The following is a 25,001-nucleotide window of genomic DNA, read 5'->3' on the forward strand; positions in this document are numbered from 1 at the left end:
GAGGAGATGGGGGAGGAAGATATGGAGGAGGGGGAAATGGAGGAGATGGGGGAGGAGGAGGAGATGGAGGAGGAAGATATGGAGGAGGGGGAAATGGAGGAGGAGGAGGAGATGGAGGAGGAAGATATGGAGGAGGGGGAAATGGAGGAGGAGGAGGAGATGGAGGAGGAAGATATGGAGAAGGGGGAAATGGAGGAGATGGGGGAGGAGGAGGAGATGGAGGAGGAGGAAATGGAGGAGGAGGAGGAGGGTTGAATGGAGCTTTTGGGGAGCATCCTAAGATTTCTCTCTACTTTGAATTTTTCAGTTATTTTTCCTTAGGCACAGAAGCTCTCATCTGTGTCATGGTTCTTTGGTGGCACTTTTCAAAGAGTGCCGGGATAGCAGGGCGGGCACAGTCACCTGTGGGGAGGCTGGCATGGGCTGGGCTGCAGGACGCAGAGCCACTGACGCTGGCGAATCTGCTCCTCCCTCGGAGTTCTGCATGCTGGGATCTAGAGCGGAGAGAGTGGTGGTGAGGTGTCAGGGGTCACACACCTGCAGCCCATGGCCCTGAAGCTGAGCAGCCATGGTCACTGATGGCAGCAGGGGGCAGCTCCAAGGAGAACGCAACCACTGCACCAACAGTGACCACCCAGGTTCAAATCCACAGAACCCATGTAAAAAGTAGGCTTGTTGTTTGTGCCTATAGCCCCAGAAACGGAGAGGGGCAGGAGGACCCCGGTCCCAGATTCAATCAATAAGCTCCTGTCTCAACAGTCACTGGAGAGGACTCGGAGCTTAGACCCAGACAGCCTCTGACATAGAGTGCCCACAGGAAGAGGGGATGAATCCCTGTTTGGTGTCACTGGGTTCTGCACCCGCCTGTGCTGCCCCATTGGTGATCACTAGATGGAGCCAGAACCACGCAGCGCAGTGACACGCATCAGTGTAGCGGTTTCCAGAGGGAAGGCACTTGGAGTGGCTCAGGACACAAGCGGAAGCAGGAGTATAAGGAGTTCAAGATGAGGAGTCTTAAGCCAGCCTGGGCTACAAAAGTAAAACAAAAAATATTCTGTAAGAAAAATCTTTTGTGTATACACTCACTGGAATGAGTAACTAAGCTGATGAATGAATAAATCAAATCCAATGTTTTAATCTGACAGAGGGGAGGACGGCTCAGTCAGCAAAGAGTCCTTCAAAGGCTCAAGGACCTCTCAGTTCTGAGCTCAGAACCCAGTAAGAAGCTTGGAGTCCCAGTGACTGCGGGATGAGAGGTGGAGATGGGGGTGGGGGGGTTCCTGGAGTTCATGGGCCAGCCTGGGCCACAAGGTGAGTTTCAGGGCAGCCTGGACCCTGGAGTGAAGGAGGCTCTGTATGAAACAAAACTTGTCACCAAAGACTCACAAGAATGTCTGAAATGAACAAATCTAGTAACACCCAGTTGCTTCCATTCCATGTCTGAACAATGGACACCTCATTCATACAGAGAGACAGACAGGCAGACAGAAACACACACACACACACACACACATACACACTAGGTGTGGTTGATCATGTCTTTGGTCCCAGTACTAAGATGGGCCGGGGTGGCCAGGTCTCAGGTTTTAGGCCAGCTGGGTGGGAGAGATGGTAACAGCCAGTGATGACTGGTGGGTTTGTTGTTGGTACTGCTGCATGGTGCATGAGGTTTCCATGAGGGAAGTTCAGTGGGCCTGGCCCACAGGTACTAGCCCTGAGGGACATGTTCCAGGCTGGGTCTCTCTGTCCCTGTACTTAGGATGGGAGTCCTCTGTGGCTACTGAGTCCTCACAGTATGCACCACCCTCCTTACTCAGGAGCTGCCCAGGTTGTGGGATCAACTGCCAAGGAGCCCAGAGCTGAAGTTCAAATGTGCCCTCCTCTCCTCATTCCACCGGAACCTCGGGACGGCACTAGTGGCTGACAAGCCAGAGAGAAGCTGGGATGTATCTGAGTCAAGTGAAAAAGTTAAAGGTTGTCATTCAATAAGGGAAGGCCACAGATGTCACACTGAGGTTGATAAGCTACAGTTAGGTGTGTCAAATGTGTGTGTACATGTATGTGCATGCATTTGCTGCATGGGTACATGCATGTGTGTGTGTGTGTGTATGTGTGTGTGCTTGTGCATTCTGGTGTGTACTGGCTGGAAGGACTGCAATAGCAATGGTGTGGCTAAGCTTGCTAGGCATGGGAGTCTTGCTCATTGGCCCTCTGCTTCTCTGCTTGGTTCTTTGCCTCTCCTGAGTTCTCTCCTGGGGGACCTGGCTTTCTCTACCTGTCCTCACCTGATTTCCTCTCCTATGAGGGTTTCAGGAGCCTGAGAGCACTCTGTCATCCTGCCTCTCTGAGCCTGGCTCATGGTTCCCTGGTGACCCAGCTCTACCACATGCTGCCAGTCAATGGTCCAAAAGAAGGCCTCAAGTCTCCCCAAGACCAGCCTCTAATCCAGTCTGTGCATTTGACCTTGAACTTGACAGAGTGCCCAAGTGGAGTTGCTGGATGGCAGATTGCAGTGGCCAGTCTCCTGCTGTCTCCAAGGACTCCAAGAGGCAGGCACAGGCTGCAGTGCGCTGGGGTCTGGCCTGGCGCCAGGTGGATCTGCTGGGGAAGCGCCCTTTGTTTACAGGGGAAAAAAAAAATCTTGGGTTGCCTAGCAACAAGTGGGCAGGCAAGGAAGGGCAGGGAGGCTGTGAGCCATTTCTGGGCTGGGTTCCTGGCTGTCCTGACTCACTGTGACCTTAAGCAATTTCTCTCTCTTTTATCCCCACCCCTCTATCCACCCATCCAGGGGTGCTGTGACTCTGTCACTTGCCACTTGGTTAAGCTCTGCTGTGGGGGAATCAAGCCTCAGTTGGTCTTTGTTAGTCTTGGTGGCAAGACTGGATGTATGGCACCTGAGTCTTACCCACCAATGCAACTTGTGTCCCTGCTCTGAGTAGGGGGACAGGTCCAGCCAGATGGGCCCACATTCCAGCTCCCCTACAGACAAGTTCTCTTGGTTCCCTGTGACCTGAGGTCTCAGGAGCAAGTGGCCTGTGTGTGAGACTGGGCATTGGTGACCTATGCTGGGGGCTGCCCTGCTTAGCATCGACCTGAAGGTGATGCTGGCAACTGTAGCGGCTGGCCATGGTGGCTGCATCTTGTCTCCCTCCCCACTGTGGAACTGAGTTCTTTTCCATGCCCCTGAACTGCCTGCCTCTTAGTAGGTATTCATCAGGGTTGAGAGAGCTGAGCACTGTTCATGCCAGTCACACTGTGTGACAGTCACCCATGTCCCCAGGAAGGGTCAGGGTCCCCAGGGACACCAAGAAACTCAGCATTTTCTGGCTATCACCCCTCTGAAGCCTGAGGTTGAATTCACACAGACCCCCACACACTGAGTGGAGAGAGGGCTCAGAGGTCCAAGGGCGGGGTGCCCTAGCCAAGTGCCAGCCACCCTTGTAAGATTTCCTTCAGCTGAACTTTTTTGGAGTGCCTGAAGCCAGCCCTGTTTTTGCCATTTGGAGACTGGGTCTCCAGTAGGCCTGAGCTCACTGAGTGCTGAGGTTGGCCTTGAACTCCTGACCTCCAGCTTCCACTTCTCCAGGGCTGCAGTGTGTGATAGCCATCACCACACATGGTTTAAGGAGTGCAGGGAATGGAACCGCCTATTGAGCCCCATCAGTTTGCCTCTGGCACAGGTGGGTTTCCAGTTGGAATTGGCAACTAGTTCCCCACTGTGAACCTTCACATTCCATTTCTTTTTCCGGCCTACATGGGGGCTCAGTGGGTCAAGGCACTTGCCACCAAGACTGACAACCAGGCCCATGATGGTTGCCAGCTGTCCTTTGGCACGCAAGCTGTGATACAAGTACCCTTCAACTCATACATAACAAATAAATACAACAAAGAAATAAGAGTTTCAGAGGGGTCACACGGCTTGCTTTCTGTCACAAGGGAGCAGCTCTGGGAAGGACCTGTGCCTGCAGAGGCCCAGTGACAGACGAAAACTTCAGTGATTGGGGAGTTGGAATGCTGCAGGTCCTGGGCCTAATTCACTTTATATCGGGCTAGCCTTAGCCTCCTAAGTAGCCATTTCTCACTCCTCTGTATCAGACTTAACATCCAGACTAGAGATAAAAACCCTCTGGGATGTTATCACTTAGAGAACCCCAGTTACTACCAACCCAGAGGCTGAGTCCTCAGGGTGTCTGAGGCCCGCAGCTGTACTTCTGTCCTGTGCAGTGGCTGACACTGGGGTCTCCAGCAGGGAACGTGGTGCATCCTCAGTTACTGCTCCCTTTGTCCCATTACGGCAAAGCTCCACTGAATATCATGCTCAAATGTGGAACTTGAGGTAAGCTAACTCTGTGCTCCTGGATTCTCAAGTTTGCTCTGGAATAAACTCACCCCATTTGAGTGGAGAGCCATGATTTTATGTCTACATGGGGAATGTAAACTCACCCGTCATGTCCGGGTGCTCTGAAGTTACCAAGGTGGTGACTTGGGACTGGGGTAGAGCTGGCGGCTGACAGTGCTCTGCCTTCAGGGAGTAGGTGTCAGAGGTGTCACATGGACATGCACAGACACACAGTGCCCACATAACATGGCTCAGTCACTCCCAAGACAGCACCATTTTGTCCCTGTAGACGCCTGTCTGTAGCTGCACCCTGTGTCCCAGGAAACTGGCTAGCTCTGGTTTTCACTGCACACGGGACTCAAGGCATGTTTACCCTGACTAACTCCCTCATGCCCCACTGTGGGTTCCTCCACAGTGTACAGCCCTGAGGCCTGAAGCTATGCCATTTCCTCCTGCCCACCTGAACCTGTGCTCTGTCCTGGTCCCATCATCCCTTCCTCTTGCTCACTGCACCTTGACCAGGGGAACCAAACTGTGGATGGCAGATGACAGCCAAGGAGAAGATGGAGCAGGAGGCACAGTCCCCCATCCCTCCTGCCTGTGGGTAGTCACAGCACAGCTCACAGGTCTTCCCTCTGCCCCACAGCATCTTCTGGGCTCTGAGACTGGTGATGATGGGGGAGGGTATAGCTAGTGTTTACGTAAGTGGCAAAGCAAGCACTTCCATGGGAAATTTAAAAACAAAAAGCAGTTAGGCCCAATGAGATGGCTCTGAGCTTGCCATCAAACCTGATGTCCTGATTCAATTCCTGAGATCCACATGGTGGAAGGAGGGAACCAATTCTCAAAAGCTGCCCTCTGACCCACCCAGGTGAGCTATGGCATACCTGTGAAGATACACATACACTCACATAAATAGAACATGTAAGATAATCCACTAAAAAGGTGCTGTGTGTCTACTCTTATAAGCCAGGAGCCCACACAGCCCAGGCTGACCCAAGCTCATGGTGTCGGTGAGGCTGGGCTTCAACTCCAGGGAACTCTACTTCTTTCTGCCTCCCAATCACTGGAGTGACAGGCATGTGCCACTGCACAGAGAGCACTAGATCTTAGCCATGGGTTGGGTATGATGGAGCAGAGCTGCTGGCTTGTCCTTCAGTTTTTCATACACCAAGCTTGTTTCCATTTTTATAGGACACTGTCACATTCAGTGATAGGAGCAACCCTGAAAGTTCAGAAACCTGTTGAAATTCTTTTAAATGTCCCAGACACAAGCTGAGTCACTACAGCTGGGACACTGGGCCCCCAGGCAGTGGTGGTGCATGCCTTTAATTTCAGCACTTGGGAGGCAGAGGCAGGCGGATTTCTGAGTTCGAGGCCAGCCTGCTCTACAGAGTGAGTTCCAGGACAGCCAGGGCTACACAGAGAGACCCTGTCTCGAAAACAAACAAACAAACAAACAAACCGCTGGGACAGTAGCCGCTCAGCATCAAATGATAGTCTTCTGGCAAGTAGGGGGTGAGTGATGTACAGAGGAAGTTAGTGACAGGCTCCAGGGTGCATCGTGGGAACACCCAAGACCCAAGTAAAGGTGGCAGCCAAATCCCCTCAGAGCAGCCCTGCTCCCAAGTCTGGATTTATAGCTTCTTGTGGGGGCAGGGTGTCTGAACAGAACTCAGGCCAGTGTTTACCTCAGCAACGGGGCCCTGGGAAATAGTCCCTGTCCCTAGCCACAGGGAGGAGTAGGAGGGCGGTGGGTCTGATCCTGATCCAGCCAGGGCTGGAAAGTGGCCTGCAAGAGGCACCTGTTGTGAGACTGCCCCGCATCTTTGGTGTACCCTATCAGATCACTCTGGGATCCCAGTGTCAGAGGGGATACCAGCACAGGGGACCAGGGTATTCTGGGTTCAGGTTCCAACACCAGCCCGTCTTGAGTGAGAGTATTTTGGGGGCTCTATTCTGCTTTGTCAGCCATTGGAGTGGCCCAGATGGAGACCCTAGAAACACCAGGAATTAAGAGTTTCTTTAAACGCCTTTAATCCCAGCACTTGGGAGGCAGAGGCAGGCGGATTTCTGAGTTCGAGACCAGCCTGGTCTACAGAGTGAGTTCCAGGACAGCCTGGGCTATAAAAAAAAACCCTGTCTCGGAAAAAAAAAAAAAAAAAAAAAAAAGAGTTTCTTTTAAATTCCACTGAAAACTAAAATCAGAGTCTGTGGGACTCTCAGTGCCTGCTACCTGCCAGCTCCCCACCCCCTCCGGCGAACCTCCACATCATCTAATCAGAAAACACATGCAGATGCTGGATGGGAACCGGGCGCCGGCCTCTGGCGCCGCGTGCCCAGCCCTCATTGTTTGCTGAGTAACAACGGTTGCCAGGGGCGACGCAGTCCACTCCCGTTTCCAAGCGCCCGTTGCCCAGCAACCCAGAGAATACTTCCCAAACCAAACAATGTCATCCCCGGGGCAACTTCTCTATCTCACTTTAAGCAGATCTAAAATAAAAATAAATAAATAAATAAAAAAGAAAGCCCTTCCAAATATGTAATCTATTATTTTCAGAGGCCTGAACAGCAAGACAAATAATTTCTTCTCTATAGTAACCAGGATGGACCGGCAGCTCACCAGATCTGAGGCTAGAAGCCCAAACCAATGCTTCCCTCAGCTCCCAGTGATCCTGAGGCCGGCTGCCACCCTTCCCAGTCCTGGACCAGGAAAAAGGATGGGGCTCAGTTTACCCTTAGACAGCAAGTTACACACAAGTCTTCTCTAGGCAAAGAAGCAGGGGTTAAGCTATTTGAGAAAAGTGTAAGATCAGAGCAGTTGCCTAACATCCCGGACTCCACAGAAAGTAGCAAGCATGGGAGGAGCCGCACACACCAGCGGCTCAGGGTGGCCCTGTCCCAGAGGACTCCATGGAGGGTAGGGACTGGTACTCTGTCTTCTGCCCTCCCAGAGAGAAGCAATGGCTAAGAGGAATTGGGTGACTTCAGAGGCCCTGCTGGGTTTGAGGGTGCGGCCTTTAAGGCCCATGTGAGGGACAGCCCTGGCCAGCATCCTTTGTAAAGGCCAATGAGCTTGTCATCCAGGCAGGGCCTAGGCTCTCCCTGATAATTACATTACTTAGTAGTGTATGTGTGAGCATGCACCTGCTGTGCACAGAAGTCTGCTTTCTCTTCCCACTAGGCGGGTTCTGGGCATCCAACTTGCGTTTTTTTTTTTTTTTTGGTTTTTCGAGACAGGGTTTCTCTGTGTAGCCCTGGCTGTCCTGGCACTCACTTTGTAGACCAGGCTGGCCTCGAACTCAGAAATCCGCCTGCCTCTGCCTCCCGAGTGCTGGGATTAAAGGCGTGCGCCACCACGCCCGGCTCAACTTGCGTTTTTTAGGCTTGGCAGCAAGCACCTTTACCCACAAGTCACCTCTGTAGCCCTTGAAACAGGTTCAATCAAAGCACAGAACCCCAGCCTCCTAGGCCAATGCTGGACCACTCAAGCACATGCATCAGTAAACATAGGTCAGTTAAGTGGCCCTGTGGCTTCCAGTGCAGACAGGGCCCCGGTTAAGTCAGGATTTGGTGGTGGTGGTGGTTTGTTGTTTGTTTTGTTTTTTTGTTTTCTGAGACAAGGTTTCTCTGTGTAGCCCTGGCTGTCCTGGAACTCAACTCTGTAGACCAGGCTGGCCTCGAACTCACAGAGATCCCCCTGCCTCTGCCTCCCGAGTGCTGGGATGCTGCTGCTCAGTGACACTGGGGCAGTCACTGACTGCTGGGGTGACTGTGTTGCCACTGCTGCTCTGGGGATACATCTGGTGTTCTACATTGGCTTTGGAGGTGCTGTGGTGAGGCCATCAAACATCCTGTTCAAAGGAGGAACAATGCGGGGGTCTTAGCTGTATAGGGCTTGGGCAGCAAGATGGAACAGAGGTAAAGGCATGAGGGCCTAAGGAAACTCACACTTGGTAAACCTGGCCAAGGACCCATGGCTGGGCACCCACAGGCCCCACAGGTGGGTCCACTTCTATCACCTTGCTTAATGGACATAGTATCAACATGTCTCTAATGAAGTGTCTCTCCTCTTTCTGGATGTGAGTCCAGAGATGAGTGCAGCACCCAAGCCTTATCAGAGAAGTTTCTGTGCAGCGGTCAGTCGGGTCGGTGTCAACACAGAAGCATACAACTGACCAAAAAGAGAGAAAAAAGGCACCAAGTGCTCAGCCGCAGACAGGGACCGTGTGATGACAGGAGAGGGGGCAGAGAGGCTGGAGAGCCTGATGGGGCAGGACCAGAGCAGACATGACAGGAGTCCAGCACCAGCATTAGCTCTGTGCTGTCAGGACAGGCTCAGGTCTGTCCTCTTCTGTTTTTGGTGACTCCATTCTTGGGTCTTTGTTAAGTCAATTTCCAAAAGAGGAGCTCGGGATCATTCTAGGGACATGGAATAAAATGTTCTGAGCGCTGGAAAGGCAAAAAGAGAGGCATGGGGATTCTTTTAAATATATTTGGGAAATGTTTGATTTGTTTGTTTTTGTGTTGAGATGGTGTCACATAGCACAGGCTCAAACTCTCTATGTGGCCAAGGATGACCTTAAACATCTGACTCTCCTGCCTTCACCTCCCAAATGTGACTGGTGTATGCACCATGCCCATCACATCTTCTTGCATTAACCATGTAAATGTTTACATTTAAGATTTTACATAGCCAGGCATGGTGGCACATGTCTCTAATCCCAGCATTCAAGAGGCAGTGGGAGAAGGATCTCTGTGAGTTCCAGGCCAGTCTGGTCTACACAGTGAGTTCCAGGCCAGTCTGCTCTAGACAGTGAGTTCCAGGCCAGTCTGCTCTAGACAGTGAGTTCCAGGCCAGTTGGTCTACACAGTGAGTTCCAGGCCAGTCTGGTCTACACAGTGAGTTCCAGGACAGCCAGGGCTATGTAGGGAGACCCATGGTCAACAGCAACAATGCTAGGTGTGCTCAGGACTGGGGACCTGCCTGGCATGTGAGGTCCCCGGTTGACACTCAGCACCACAGTAACACTATGGCTGACCTGAGACTGGCCAAATGCTCACTTGGGGCTGGAGGCCTCTGGCTTTTGTCTCCTCTCCTCCTAAAGGCCTGTTTGTGTTTTGTCGAGGTTGTCACAGGCAGCAGGACAACCTCATGTCACCCCCAGGAGCCCTGCCGAGGGAGCTGGTGCTCAGCTGTGTTGCTGGTTTGGCCACTGCTTATGTTAAGGTCAGCAGTGAAGTGGGCACGGGAAGACAGTGGAGCATCCATTGGCAGACAAACAGCTGGGACTCCACAGTGGGACAGCACAGGACAGACCTGATGCTGATGTTGTCTTCCTACACTTACTCTCCATCCCAGGACCTTGTTCACCAGGAGCTGAGTGAAGGAACATCAGCACCCACCACTCATGTCATCAACAAATGCTTTTGTACGACCCATGATTGCCCAGCTGAGAAGGCAGCTAACACAAGGTCACAGAAGATCAGATGACAAACATGCTATGCAAAAAACAGATGGGAAAGACAGGGAGATGGAGGAGAAGATGGGGAGGAGATGGAGGAGGAGATAGAGGAGGAGATGGGGAGGAGATAGAGGAGGAGATGGGGAGGAGATGGGGAGGAGATAGGGAGGAGATGGGGGAGGGGATGGGGAGGAGATAGAGGAGGAGATGGGGAGGAGATAGGGAGGAGATAGAGGAGGAGATGGGGAGGAGATGGGGAGGAAATGGGGAGGAGATGGGGAGGAAATGGGGAGGAGATAGGGAGGAGATGGGGGAGGGGAGGGGATGAAGGAAAAGTGTGAACTCACAGGGAGATCATGAAATGTTCTGAAATTAGTGCTGATGGCCACATAACTTTGAATATACAAAAGTGTGGTAAGCAATATATTTTAAATGGGTGAACTCTGTAGATGTAAACTATAATTCAATAATCTTGTTTTTGCATACATTTGCATATGCATGTGCTTTCATATCACAGCACACGTGGACATAGGAGGACAACGTGTGGGAACTGGTTCTCTACTCCCACCACACGGGTCCCAGATTGTACAAGGTAGTCAATCTTGGTGGCAAGCACCATTAACCACTGAGACACTTTGCTGGTTGTGGTAAATTGCTTTTAAAAATGTATATGGGTCTCAGGTTCAGTGGCTCACATCTTTAATCCCAGCACTCAGGAGGCAAAGGCAGGAAAATTTTTATGAGTCTGAAGACAGCCTGGCCAACAGTGAGAGCTCCAGGACAACTTAGTGAGTCCCTGTCTTAAAAACACTGAAAAGGGCTTGGAGAGATGGCTCAGCGGGTAAGAGCATCGACTGCTCAGAGGTCTTGAGTTCAATTCCCAGCAACCACATGGTGGCTCACAACCATCTGTAATGGGTTCTGATGCCCTCTTCTGGTGTGTCTGAAGACAGCGACAGTGTATTCATATAAATAAAATAATTAAATCTTAAAAAAAAAACACTAAAAAATTAGTGGAGAGTAAATGCAGAGCTTTGAGCATGCTAGGCAGGGGCTCCACCCACAGACCACGACCCCAGCCCCTCACTGGGGGATTCTAGGCAGGGGCTCCACCCATGACCACGCTCCCTCATAAAACAACATCTAACAGACCTGCCCAAGCTGGTCTTTAACTTTCAATCCTCCTGCCTCAAACTCCCATTGTCTGGGGTGATTGGCCTGTGCCACCAGGCCCAGCTCAACAGCTTTTCAACATAACAGCACTCCCGGGCCTGTCTGTAAAATCCCGCGGGATCACAGCATCCAATAGGGCAGCTGACTAAGGTGGTGCTTGTTGAAAGAATAAAGTAATTAATCACGAACTGAAATGGAAGCAATGGAATTTATGGGTTTTAATGCAGGTAATTATACTCACTGTAAAATCACCACAGCACAAAACAGTAACAGGCTTATTCATTCACTGTTAATTGCCTGGTTGTATTTCAAATGTTCTCTCCAAAATTAAATCATTTGACTGCACAGTAATTTTTATGTAAAGAGGTCCACAGGAGGTAGACAGAAGTTCAGGGTGGCAATGTATGCCTGTCACCCCGGCATCTGAAAGCAGAGAGAAGCGGGAAGATCACAAAACAAAATAAGGACTAGCAAGATGGCTCAGAGAAAGGGCTTGCTGCTGAGCCTGTTGGTCTGAGTTCAATCCCAGGGACCCACACAGTAGAAGAGAGAACGGATCCCCATAAATTGTCCTCTGACCTCTGCACATGTGCACACACACACACAGAAGTAAATAAATGTAATAAAAAATTTAAAGGTTAACTTTATGTTATATGGATTTTTTTTCCATTTATTGTAAATAAAAGGATAAGTGTTGAGGAATACCTAGTCAGAACAAAAGGCGCACCTGGTACAGGGTGGCTGTTTTCCTCAGAGAAAGGACATCACTTGTGATCAAGAGACAATTGGGCGGGTGCAAAACCTCAGAGGCAAAATCCTTGTGACCTTTGCAGCAATGGACTTGGGGACCAAACAAGTCAAGAGGCTTTGCAGGGATGGTCCCACAGGAGGGGGGAGGGAGGAGGGAGGGATGATTTAGAAAGGCTGGGCTTATGCTGCCAACACTTGCCTCTGCAAGGCCCATAAATAGACCAGCCCAAGGGGGATGAATGGGGAGCAGAGAGCGGGAGGCTGGCATTGCACAACACAAAGTCCGAAACAAGATGAGGCTGGGGTTTGGGAACCTAGACAAAGGCAGCCAAGAGAACGTGGGAGCGGCAGGGTGTGAAACTGGTAGTTTCTAAAAGATCTTACAAGTTTCTGGAAGATTCTAAAAGTTTCTAGAACGTTAATGGGGAGGTCAAAGAAAAGCTATTTGGGATCAGTGTCTCAGAATCATACTGCATTATCAAAAAATTATCAACTGTATTTTAAAATACGAGGGAAGTTGACATTAGGGTAAATAATCTCATTCAGGGTGAGGTCTTACTTGGGTTTCTGTTTCGAATTGTTTGTTTAAAGAGCAAGAAGGCAAACTACAGCAGAAACCACAGAACTCGTGTGAGGTTCCAGAGTAGAGCCCTGTATTCAGGCGGCAGGACGCAGATGCCATTGGCGGTTCACGGTACATGACAGGACACTGTGGACAGGGTGGTCTGCAGGCTGCGTGTAGACTGCACTAACTGCAGTCTGTGGGAGACACACACCCACCCCTCAGAAGGACTTGGAGGGACAGGAAGCCTGGCTGCTCCAGGAGCCCTGGCGTAGTCAAGGCAACAAGCACAGACTTGTGGCTATGGAACCAGCCTGGCAGGGCACATGGGTGCAGCTCCTGGTGAGGAATGTGGCTGCATCAGCACAGGGGAACGTGAGTGGGTGGGGTAGACCTGACACAGAGACATGGGCTCCAGGAGGTGCTTCAAGGGGCTCAAGAACCTTCTCTGGTGCCTTCAGGATTCAAGGTGGCATTGAAGTACATGTGTATGTGTTGCTGGGAGGGCCTGTTACCTGGCATTCTGGAACATTTACAAGATTGCAAATTGGTTGGGCAGGGAGGCAATGAACAGGGAAAGGAGGAGAAGGCAGTGTGCATGCTCACTCGTGGTGGGCATGGAAGTGGTACTGAGGCCACAGCTTCTTAAGCAAAGGTGCAGCCTCAGGCAAGGACAACAGTAGAGTCACCCTCATCTGCACTGCAAGGACAGTAGAAGGCAGTCACAGTCAAGAAGCCTCAGAACCAGCTGTCTCCTCCTGACACGGGCAGTGCCACAACCTGCCTCCTAGCCCAGAGCTGCTGGGCATCCTAGGACACACCTACATAGCAGAAACTTAGGCAGCAAGGAAAAAGAAGCATTGGCAGCAGAGCCAGAAGGAAACAGATGGTGGGTGGGGAGGCTGCTGAGGGCTGCTCGATGCATGCAGAAGCACAAAGGCAGTAGTATTAGCTCAGCCATGGACTCCAGTTCCCACTCCAAGGACATAAGGACAGTGGCTTATGACACCAAAAGGCCACACAGGGTGTGGGGCTCGGTGACAGATGTCCAGAGTAGGGAAACCCAGAGACTGAAAGTGGATTCATGGGTGCTGGGAAAGTGGGGTGATAGGTGAAAGGAGGCTGTTGAGGAGATGAGGTTCCGTTGAGAGTGATGGAATGTTTGGGAATTAAATAGAGGCAATGCTTACACAGCTTTGTGAATGGATCCAAAGCCCCTCAACTACCTGTACTGAAAGAGTGAAGTTAAATCAAGCTCTCTGGGCTGGGGAGGGGGCATTAGTGGGGAGAGAGCTTGCCCAGCACCCCTTAACTGTGGTGGCTCATGCCAGTTATCCCAGCACTCAGAAGGCAGAGGCAGGAGGGTCAGGGGTTCAAGGTCAGCCTTAGTTACATAGGGACTTTGAAGCCAGCCTGGAACACATGAGACCTGTTCAAGGTGAAGGAGGGGGAGGGGAAGGGAGGAGGAGGGGAAGGAAGAGGAGGAGGGCAAAGGGGAGAGTGAGAGGGGATAGGGGATGCTTCCCCTGGGATGTGGCTCAGGAGTTAAGGTAGTCCAGGAAAGCTGATGCAAGCTTCTGATCCCATAGCCAGACAGTCACCATGGAATGATGGCCACCGTACAAATCTGGCTAACTGCTGCTTGTTTTTGCATTATCTACTAGCTACTGAGGGTTTTCATTTTTCTTTTTTCAAGTGTTTGGAAGGCATCAAAAATGAAAATATTTTGTGACAAGAGAGTGCTCAGGGGTAAAGGTGCTTGCTACTAAGCCTAAGACCTGAGTTCCAGCCCTGGGTCCTACATGACTGAGGTGGTGGGAGAGACCCTACTGCCACACAAACACAAAAATAAATTTAAAAATAAAGTATAATCTCAATAAACAAAGGACAAAGATGTAATAAATAAAATTGCAACACTGGGAATTTTCCTTCCAACTTTCTTTTCCTAGAAGTCAAAAGGAAATTTTCCCCGGCTTAGGGATGGCTGGATGTTTGGATGTGAGGACAGACAGATGGCAGGGCTGCTCTACCTGCTGAAGGTCTGCATTTGTCCCACACTCTGTTTTAAACACACCGAAATCTCTGGAAACTTCCAAATAAGACCAAGAGCCAAATCTGAGCACTGCCATGGTTCAAACAGAACTGAGCTCGTAAGTCTTCCACTGTATACTCAGCCCTTCAAAAGGAGGCAGGCTGCACTTCCGCTCTAGGACCTCACATCTGGGCAACTTTCTGGAAGAGCAACTCACAATTTTGACCAAGCCACAGGGCTTGAAGATGCCTAGCTGCCTAGGCATGTGCATGGTGCAGGTGTAGCAGCGGACTCAGCATCAACAGGCGCCTGCCACCAAGTCTCCTAGAGCGGGCTCGATCCCCCATCCGAGTGGAAGACTCCCTGACTCCCCTTGTCCACTAGCCTCTGGTATGAATGTGCATTTGAGGTACTGTCCTCCTGACATACTAAGTGTGCTAGGAGAGCCTGGAAGCGAGTGGGGCAAAGCCTCTAGCTGCCCAGGTGCCCAGGAAGGAAAGGAAAGCGGGTTAGGTAGTGAGAAGGTTAGGCTGATTCCATGACAGGCTTCAAATTGGCAGTTAAAGAGACTAGGCCTAAAAACTCAGGCTTCAGGTAGCTAGTCAGAAACTGCCCCACCATCTGGCCTGAAACAAGGGCAATGGGTCAGCAGTTTCCAGACAGCCCCCAACACCCCAGTAATGGAATGTCCTTAGAGATAGTGTAAGACACAGCCTACCTACCCCAGGATTCCTCGGCAACAGTTTCCAGCCACCACGCCCTGGTACTAGTTCTGGAATGCCTAGAGATAGTCAGACAAAGCACACCTTAGGATTCCTCTAAGGTGCGAGCTCACTTCAGAGTCTCTCTATCTTGGTAATGGGGAGACCCCAGCATGCTGGACTTCTGCAGAATAAAACACTCTCAGTGTTTACATACTGTTTGAGTCTGGAGCCTGGAGCATCATTCTTCAGTGAATCATGGACCCTTACAGTAGAAGGGCTGGTTCCAGACCAGAAGTTGTCAGCTGAGCAGGAGACTTTTCCTGATTGGACATTGCCAGGGTGCCATGTTTGGCCAATGCCACTAAGTTAAATTAGTGTAGAAGTATGATTCAGGCTAGGAGTGTGGCTTGACTCTTGCTGAGCTTCACAGCTCGAGGCAGCCTGCAAATAACATACAACAACACACACTCCTGTTGCTTAAGCTGGGTGCTCACCGGGGTTGATGCTAGTGCACAGTGGTTGCTTCCATGAGACCCTCTCTCCAGCACCATTCTTAGCTTTCTACATGGTGAAACATAGTCACCCAGTTAACTTCAGGACCTGGGATGGCAGCTGATTGAGCCCATAATATCTGCCGAATGAACACTGGCTTCAGAAAACTGGACAGAAACAAAGGCCCCAAGGAGTTTTCTCAAATCAGAAATACACCCAGTCTTTGACCTTCCTGTGAACATGAAATTCCAACGAGTTTCTGATCTGCTAGAGGCATCTGGGAGTTGCATCCCAGAGAGGCAGGAAGGACCAGTAGAGACATCATGAAACAGGCACACATTTCTACAAACTTCCAAGACCTTAGCCCACAGCCCACCTCTTGGACACAAAGTATCTGGATAGTGTGGGGTGTTTCTCAGAGGTAAACAGCTTGCAGGGAACAAGACAGCAGGATTAGAAGGAGCCTGACTAACAAGGGCTTCATGTGTTGGCCAGTGACTTCCACAGTGAGTCAGACCAAGGCCACAAGCCCGGCTGTCTTGTCTTTCTAGGACACAGTCCCTTCCTTTCCTGAGGTTTGTCTGCTTTCACCATTCCTGTTTTCTTGGTGTTCAATCCTAGAAGTTACTTCCTCCCATGCCATCTCAGCCTCTTTCAGCTTCTTCAACCTCAGAGGCCTTGGTTCAATGTGAGCCAATGTCCAGAGGTGGAAACAGCTGCAGAGTACATGGATGGATGGACAGATGGACTGGTTGGTGAGTGAATGGATGGATGGGTGCAGGGATGGGTATGTGGGTGGATGGATGGATGGATGAACAGGTGGATAGGTGGATGGATGGATGGACGGATGGATGGGTGGAAGGATGGACAGATGGATGGATGAGTAGGCACAATGTAGTCCATCCATACACTTAAGTATTACAGGATGAAGAAGATTCTGGTATCTGATACAGCTATCGCAGGGTTCTCTGAGGAACAGAAGCTGATGGAATGCACACACGCGTACAAGAGGTTTATCAGAGTGGCTCACAGGCTGCTGTGTGAGACTGGACAGCTCAGCGGTCCCATCTCAGTCATGGAGATTCTCGAGAGCTGCCGGATCCCAAGTCCACACTGGGATCCTAAAGCTGTGGGTTCTAACACCATCAGAGGAGTGGCTCAGGATAGACGACCTTGCCAGTGAGCTATGGTAAGCAGACAGAAAGTGCAAGCGTCCTTCCACATGGGCTGTGAGCACAAGTGTGCCCCAGATTTAGCATGGGTCTTCAGACCTCAAATGATGCAACCAACAAGAATCCTTCACAGATGTGTTCAGCTACTTGGGTCTTAGTTAATTCTAGATGTAGTCAAGTTACAACCAAGATCACATCAGCAAAGAGGGCTTCAAGGACACAATGTTCATTTAAAATGAGCCAGACACAGAAGGCCACATACCAAGGAATCCTACCCACAGGAGGTCCCAGTACCATCAGATCCACAGAGACAGGAAGGTGGGCACCAGGGCCTGGATGCTGGTGTCGAATAACTGCAGAACTGTCATCTGGGAAGAAGGGGGGTCTCTGCAGAGGCTGCATGGCCACACAGATGCTTTTCATTGGCCAGTATGCCGCCATGACAGAGGCCAGCTATGAGCTGGGTGGATTGCTTCCTCAGCTTCTTCCTCTGCTTCTCTTACCCTTCCTAGAACCTCATTCACATCAACACACACCCCTGAAGGGCCTCTAGCTTGGACACCTAGATCTTATGGATGTCCCACCCTGCTCCTTACTTCACTGCTGTCCCTCCATTGTCTGACGCACACAGCTGGCTGTATGACCTTTTTTGGCTCCCAACGCACCCCCTCCATATCCCTGAGGTCACTGAATTGGCAGGATTTGCCTAGCCCTGAAGCCAGACATCCAGGAAGGTTACTGACCTCTGGGTCTGAGAGGCCATGATGAGTACCCAGGTCCTGGGGAGCCCTTGACAGACAGCCACCAGAACCTCTGATCCCAGAGGCCACCAGCCTAGCAAGACAGGAGACCAGGTGGCTGGCTGGGCAGATATAGTTCAAGCCTAATGGTGACATTCCTCTTTGTCACAGATGCTCATCTCAGTCACTGCTTCAAAACTTGGGAAAGTTTGGAGGCCCAGGATTCAGTGGATAGAGTGAATCACCTCCTATCATGCAAGGATTCCTAGGTTCCTTCCCTGGTGCTGTCTAAAGGAGGTGTGGTGGCATATGCCTTCCATCCCAGCACTCAGTAAGTGACAACAGAATGATCAGGAGGAGTTTAAGGTCAACCTTGGCTACCCGGCAAGTCTAAGGCCAACCCAGTGTACAACAGGATCTGACCCAAGAGTCATGGTTAGCAACCCCTGCTTCGTCCAAGGCCTTCCAGAGTCTACCTTCCTTTCCTGTGGGCCCTTGCAGTTGGCCATCAGTGGCTTCTGGAAGACTCCTGAAAACACGGCCACACCCCTTCTCCCCGGAGCCGCTGTAGCCGGTCTAAGGTTTGCTAAAGTCCTGATTACCTTCCCGCTACTCCTGGCGCTTGGGCACAATGCCTTCTGTATCCTCAGGGGAACGTTGTCTGCTCCCCCTGGCTGGTCCTGCCTGTCACAAGAGGGCACTCAGTCAGTGGAGGATAGTGACTGGCATCTATCTGATGAGCCAATGGTGTGGCAGCCCTTCCTGGACACCTCCACCTCACACCTGCCAACTCTTCTCATGGCTCTACCTCCATCTCTCCTCCCTCCAATCACCAGGAAGCAACCAGCCCCCTTCCTCTGTCTTGAGTGTGCCAGTGGATTCCATAAAGCACTTTACCCCAGAGCCTTTGCACTTCCTGCCCCTGCGAATCTGAGCTTCATTACCTAATAATGTCAGGCCACAACATGTCCCTCTATCTTGGGAGTGGGGTTCTCAGGTAGCCCAGGGTATCCTTCAACTCATTATGTAATCAAAGATGACCTTGAACCCCTGATCCTTCTGCCTCTTCCTCTGTGTCCCATGGGCTGGACAACAGGCATGCTTGCTCCACATGCCTAGTTTCTGTTTTTCCTGGTGCTGGGGACAGAACCTAGGGCTTTGTGTATGCCAGACAAATGCTTTACCTACTGAGCCCCAGCCCATCAACATTCTACCTATTTTTAAATGTTGTTAACATGTGCATGGATTTTATTTTTTGCTGCTTATATCTATGTATTATGTGGATGCTGAGCGCCCTGGAGGTCAGGAGAGGGCATGCGATCCTCCACACCTGGAGATGTAGAGCTAGCTGGGAGCTGGGACCCAAACCCAGGTCCTTTACAGACAAGTCAGTGCTCTTAACCACGAGCCACCTCTCCAGATCCACTCTATTTTTTAAAAAGATTTATTTTATGTATATGAGTACACTGTCGCTGTCTTCAGACACACCAGAAGAGGGCATCAGATCCCATTACAGATGGTTGTGAGCCACCATGTAATTGCTGGAAATTGAACTCAGGACCTCTGGAAGAATAGTCAGAGATGGCTCAGGGATTGGGAGCACTCTACCTATTTTTAATGGGTGTATGATGTTTCCTGAGTTATCAGTGAGTCCTTGTGACGCATATCCCAAGAGCAGAAATCTCTGGGTTTGTAGGGAGCAGGGGCCAGTCAGCCATTTTGGCAGGAAATCACAGGATTCCCTAGGGCCAAAGAAGCAGTCAGAGGTACCAGGGTGCTGGGAAGAGTGGCAGAACCTGCCATGCTGTAAGGAACAAGATAAGGAAACCATGGGTGAATGTAACCATGGAAACCAAGCCTAGAGTGTGGGTGTGAATATGATAAAGTAACCATGGAAACCAAGCCTAGAGTGTGTGTGTGCACAAGTATGATAAAGTTGAAGTAAGGTAACTGCCCGATGAGGTAATGTGTGAACACCTTAACTGACCATCTATCAGCATAGCAGCAGTTAGGGAGAAGGGGGATTGTGGTTCAAGTTCAGAAATACGGGAGACCTAGTCTTAAGCAACAAACAAAATGTCATGTGATGACAGAACATGAACCATGCGGGTGGTCCAGTTCATCTTCACCTTCTAACACCCATGTCACCCACCCATCCATCCATCCATCCATCCACCGTCAGTCTGTCCCTCTAGCCATCCACCCACCTATCCACCCACCCACCTGTTGCAAGGCTAACACTGGCCCTGGCTGTCTCAGGGTTGGGGAGATCATCTCACACACCTTGCTCCTTAATTTAAAACTACTGGTTGATTAAAGTTGTCTACAGCCTGTAGCTGGGCAGAAGGAAGGTCAGAAAGGTCTTGGTTCCCAGGCTTAGGGTCTGAGGCAGAGACCACAAGGGAGAGAGAAGACGCTGCCATGGGGTAGGTGAGTCATGAAAACATAGCCACGAGGCTGGCCAATTGGGATCAAGAGCAGCCCAGATGGAGCGTGGCAAGTTATAACTCGGGGTTATTGATGGGGGAGTAGACATAATAGCATCGAGGGTAGACATCTGCCCAGCTCTAGTGCTTTAAGGCTTACTATAAATTTAAAAGTTTTGTATCTTATCTGGGAACTGAATGTTCAAAGGTGGGTTAGAAACTCCCATATGAGATTGAAAATGTAATACAACACCTACCCATCCACCCATCCATCTACTCACCTGTCTGTCCATCCATCCATCCACCCCCACCCCCACCCACTAATGCTGGGCAAAGCTGGGCAGAGCCATCCCACACATACTGAAGTTCCAGTAAAGGAGCTCAAAGGCTTAAGCAGCACCCAAACCCTGTCCTGCCAACAACACTGCCTTCAGGAAGCCCAAGCACCAGGGCTCCAAGCCTTTAGTCCCACCCCTTACTTAGTCCTGGCTTACTTGATGGGGACAGAGCTACAGCTGACACAAAGTGACTTCTCTGCGATATTCAGAACCGAGGTAGGAACTATGGTTGTGTCATCTCAGCCCTAGAGCTCCAAACACAGGATGGGAGGTTGCACATCCACTCCTGCAGTTTGCTGGGGACTGCATCCTCCAGACAGCTCACCTCATTTTCAACAAGCGTCCATAGTTACAAGCACACAGGGGAGGTGCTGCATTATTTAAAGTCAGCTTCAGTTAAGTTTAAAAGAAACAGGTGGCACTCGGGAGGCAGAGAGAGGCAGGTGGATCTCTGAGTTCGAGACCAGCCTGGTCTACATAGCAAGGTCCAGAACAACCAGGGCTATATAGTGATGCCCTATCTCAAAAAATACAATAAAATAAAGAAACAGGGCTGGGATGCCCGGGCAGTGGCAGAACACTTACATAGCATATGCAAAGCCAAGTACCTCAATAAATAAATAGGTAAACAATCAAAGAAAGAAAACAAAACCTGTGATTCCTTCTAGTCAAGGACTTAACAAACCAAGCAACCTTTATACATGAACTTATTAATTTTATATGAACATACTTGTATACATTCATATATAGATAATCTACATGAATATTTACATTATCAATGGGAAGGTTGAGGGGCTCAGCAGGAGAAAGGAGCTTGCTAAGCCTGGTAACCTGTGTTTGATCTTCAAGACACACCTGATGCAAAGGGCCATCTCCTGAATGTCGTCCTCTGATCTCTAATGTACACACCATAGCCCACGCAGATGTTCACACACACACACACACACACACACACACCACACACACACACAACACAACACAAACACATGTAATAAAGATTTTTAAAATGCCACTACTAATACAGTCTAAAGTGCCAGGGATACTTCATGCAGCAAGAAAATGACAGGCTGTATTTTAGAGGGCCAGTGTGTTGACAAGTCCTTCACAGCCCTGTAGTGGCCCTGGGGCTCAGGTATCCACAGTGACCCACCAGACAGGCGGTAGGCCTGATATTAACAGCCTTAGATTCCTTTCTCTGAGGCCTGAGCCCTTCTTCTCCAGTGGGAGTGGGTGAGTGGCCACATCTGAGTGGATTTTCCAGTCCATTCAGTCCCTGAACCCAAGCTCCAGTGAGGACAGGCAGAGACTCGGCCAGAGCTCAGTCCCATCAAACAGGCACCTTCACAGGCTGAGGCTGATGTTAAAAACTCAAACAGGAAAACATTTTAAGAGAAGTTTTACGTCATTATTATTTTATTAATATCATCACTGTTCTAGAATTGTCTTCGCTTCACTTTAAGTTAAAAGCTCATTCCACTGGCAGGGAGATGCGCAGGTAAGGGCTCTTGCCACCAAGTCTACTGAGCTCCCAAGATCAAGTGCTGAAGGGAGTCTCCTGTAATCTGTCCTCTAACCTCCGGGGGTGTGTGTACACGTGCAGTATAGTCACACACAATAAATACACGTAAAGATTTAAATCGGAAAGTGACAATAAGTAAATAATCATCTGACACTGTCCTCTGCGCTGTGGCCCCGACTGAACTCTGTTCCCTTCAAGGAAAAAGGGGGCAAAAAGTAGAGGCAAGCCAGGGCTGGATGAGTGGGGGTCATCAGGGTCAAGAGAGGCGAATGGTGGGGTATGATTACAACACATTATACACACAGGAGAAGGCCACACTTATGTACATGCTAATGAAGTTACATTTATTAACACTCAATCGTTGTAGGATTTTTCCTGGGGGGACCTGAGTGCCGGAGTGTTCCCGAGACGCACTAAAGTAGGGGTGAAGTCTCAGGAGAGACAGCGGTCCAGCTGTTTCTCGGTGGGTTCCCCGCCCCAACTCCCCTCCCCGCCACCCTAGGGGGCTCTGTCTGGACGCCGAGCTCTCTAGGGTCCAAGGAAACAACCGCAGCCCTAGCGAATCCCAACTGCGAACTCGGATATGACCCATGGAAAGGGGCGAGGAAGACAATCCGGTGTTTTGGGGTGTGCTGCCTGTGCACGGGAGGGCTGCGCACGCACTCTCCCGGCCTCCTGGATCTTCCTACAAACGGTTCACACAATATTTTCCTTCGGGAAAGTTTTCTAGATTGGGGATCTCGGCAAAGAGGAAGCTATAGGTGCGCTTGAGCTTCCCGGGGCGGCATGGTAAAGGACCCCCAAACGCAGCGGTGTAGGGTTCCAGGGGAGAGGGGTCCGAGGATTTGGGGCGCCGGGGGTATCTGGGATGGGCAAGAAAACGCTAAGGGAGGAGTTCCTTCCAGAACAAACGCAGTGACTATTTTGGTCAAAGCACAAGAAAGCGGTGCCGGAGCCCCCAAATCCTAAGTCAAGAAGGAAACCTGAGGGTCAGAACTACAAGGCAAGCAGAAGAGTACCCTCGGAGTTAAGCTCATGGATAAGAGCCAGGATCCCGATTTCATAAGTATAAAAGGGAGACAGTGCCTCTGGGTTTTCAGACTTGGACGAGAACGGCTGGCTCTGTGGGAGCCCCCAACTCAGGTTTTAGGGGGATGACAGCAAGGAGCGGGTTTGGGGCAATCCCAATTCAGGCTTTGGGAGTAGTGAAAGAGAGGACTGACTAGTTTGAGGGCGCCTCCGTGCTTCAGGTGGAGTAAGAGACAAGAGGGGTCTTCTGGAGTCCCCCGCTCCTCAAAGTCAGATTTAGTGCGTCAAAGGCGAGAAGAGATAGCTTCACTTTACAAACTTTTGAGAGTGTGAGAGGGGTTCCACCCAGCCCACGGCTCCCCCAAATCAGAGGCGCCTATCAGGATTCGGTGAGGTTGGCGTCTGCAAAGTTGGGGCGCCGGGTCCCGCCGCGCCCGCCCCCGCGACCCCCCTCCAGCGGGGGTTCCCCCCCCCTCCGCCACCGCCCCCTGCCCCGGCCCGCACCGCTCACCTGGAGTTCGGCAGGGAGTTCCGGTAGCGGCTCCCGCGGCGTCGGCCGCTGCGTGTCGCTCCGCGTTGGCAAGTAACAGTCTCCACGGCTACAGTCTCTATGGCGGCGGCGGTGGCGGCGCCGGCCGCTCCTCCTCCGGCTCCCGCCGCCCTCCCGCCCGCCCGCAGCGCCCGCCCGCAGCAGGCGCCCGCCCGCCTCAGCCTCGCGCTGCCCTCACGGGGCGGGGCGTTGCGCCCGGCAACGGTTACCAGGCTGCACGCCCCGCCCCCCCCCAACGGCCCGCCCATGCCCGCCTCCAACGGCCTCGGGGAGGGCGGGCGATCTCTCCATTGGCCTTCATAGTGCCCGTCAGCGGTGAAGGGGCAGGTCCTTGGGTAGAATACTAGCCAATCGCTGTGAAGGAGGGCGGGGCCTGGCAGGAGGCGCGCGGCTCCCGGGGAGGGTTGGCTCTAAGGAGGCGCGCGAGGGCCCACTGGTGGCTGTGCGTATTTTGCGGAGTTACGGTGATGCCGCTAGACCGGAGGCGCTCACTGTCTAAGGGGAGCAGCAGACTCCGGCCTTGCGCCTGCTCTTTCATGGTTCACAAACTGAAAACTTTTTTTTTTTTTTTAAAAGATTGTTGTCTATGCGTGTGCATGCAATGCGCATGAAGACCCGAAGAAAGCGTTGAATCGCCCTGGAACCAGAGTGACCGGCTGCTATGAGCCGCCTAATTGAGCGGGGACCGACAGGGTCCTCTGCAAGAGCAGAAGCCTCCTCTCCAGCGCTTCTCCTTGGTTTTTTGTTGTTGTTGTTGTTGTTGTTTTGTTTGTTTGTTTTGAGCCGGTGTCCTGTATACACTCACTACACCGTGTAAGCTGGCCTCCAACACCTGATTTTCCTAGCTCTACCTCCCTAGTGCTGGGATGATGGGTGTGTGTTCACCAGTCCTGGCTAAGCTGACAACTCCTCACCCACCCCATCTCACTTCTCTGTCCTCTCTGGTTCATATATATACAGGTCTCAATGTGGACTCTTCATAAAGCTTATATTTTGGTGGGATGACACAATAAACAGAATGATAAGTTACGTAAAAGGAAAGGTTTGAACCCAGAGACCCAAGTGAGGAGGAGCTGTCAGACCATAGCTCCATTCATTCATTCACTGAACGTCCAATTGCACCAGTGAACATGGCTAATTTGGGCTTATGTGCCCAAAGCGATGAGGCAGGGTCTTGCTAAGTAGTCCAAGCTAGACTAGATTCCCACTCTGTAGTCCAGGTGAATGTTCTTTTTCTCTTAGGTCCTTGACTACTAGGATGAGTGGCAGGTGCCACCAAGCATTTGTGCACAGTCTAACTCATGAAATCCTGAACTTAGGCTGCGAGAAAGGCAGTAGACGCTGCCCCTAGGACTGGAGTTTCCAAAATAAATATATTGGAGCAACTGGAAGCCTGGTGCCACAACACCTCTTTGTTGGCTGCCTACACTACAAAGCTAGTGTCTGGTCCCCGTCCCCCACCCCCACCCCCACCCGGTGCTGAGAGACCCAGTCCCATAGACTCAACTGTAACTATCATGGAGGCAAATGGCTACACATGAATGAGCCTGAATCTGTTTGGACCAAACTGTGGCCCTTCAGAACTCACTGGTTCTGAAGAGTGAGAAGTGTGTCCCCAGAGCTCATGGTTTGGTGAAAGACCCTCAACGTGAGGACTCCCCCAAGTTCTGACTCAGGAGAGGCGACACCCCAAAATCACCCACAAGAAAC

General features: G+C 51.1%; 1 protein-coding gene across 3 annotated transcripts in view; it reads right to left on the reverse strand.

The window, feature by feature from the left end:
• Rfx2 (regulatory factor X2) overlaps positions 1-23,394 on the reverse strand; it is a 55,783-nt gene extending 32,389 nt beyond the window's left edge. For 2 of the 3 annotated variants that reach the window (XM_021149747.1, XM_021149744.1), the window contains exons 1-2: positions 23,253-23,394; positions 403-494 (exon numbers count right to left, since the gene is read on the reverse strand). In XM_021149747.1, the coding sequence (XP_021005406.1) occupies positions 403-486 (84 nt within the window). In that variant the 5' untranslated portion in view covers positions 487-494; positions 23,253-23,394. Of the gene's footprint in view, positions 1-402; positions 495-11,218; positions 11,374-23,252 lie in introns of those variants that run through there. The other variant, XM_021149746.2, reaches the window with a different exon arrangement.
• Positions 23,395-25,001: the final 1,607 nt, after the last annotated feature.

The sequence above is a fragment of the Mus caroli genome, chromosome 17 (assembly GCF_900094665.2).
Source record: "Mus caroli chromosome 17, CAROLI_EIJ_v1.1, whole genome shotgun sequence".
Taxonomy (NCBI): Eukaryota; Metazoa; Chordata; class Mammalia; order Rodentia; family Muridae; genus Mus; species Mus caroli.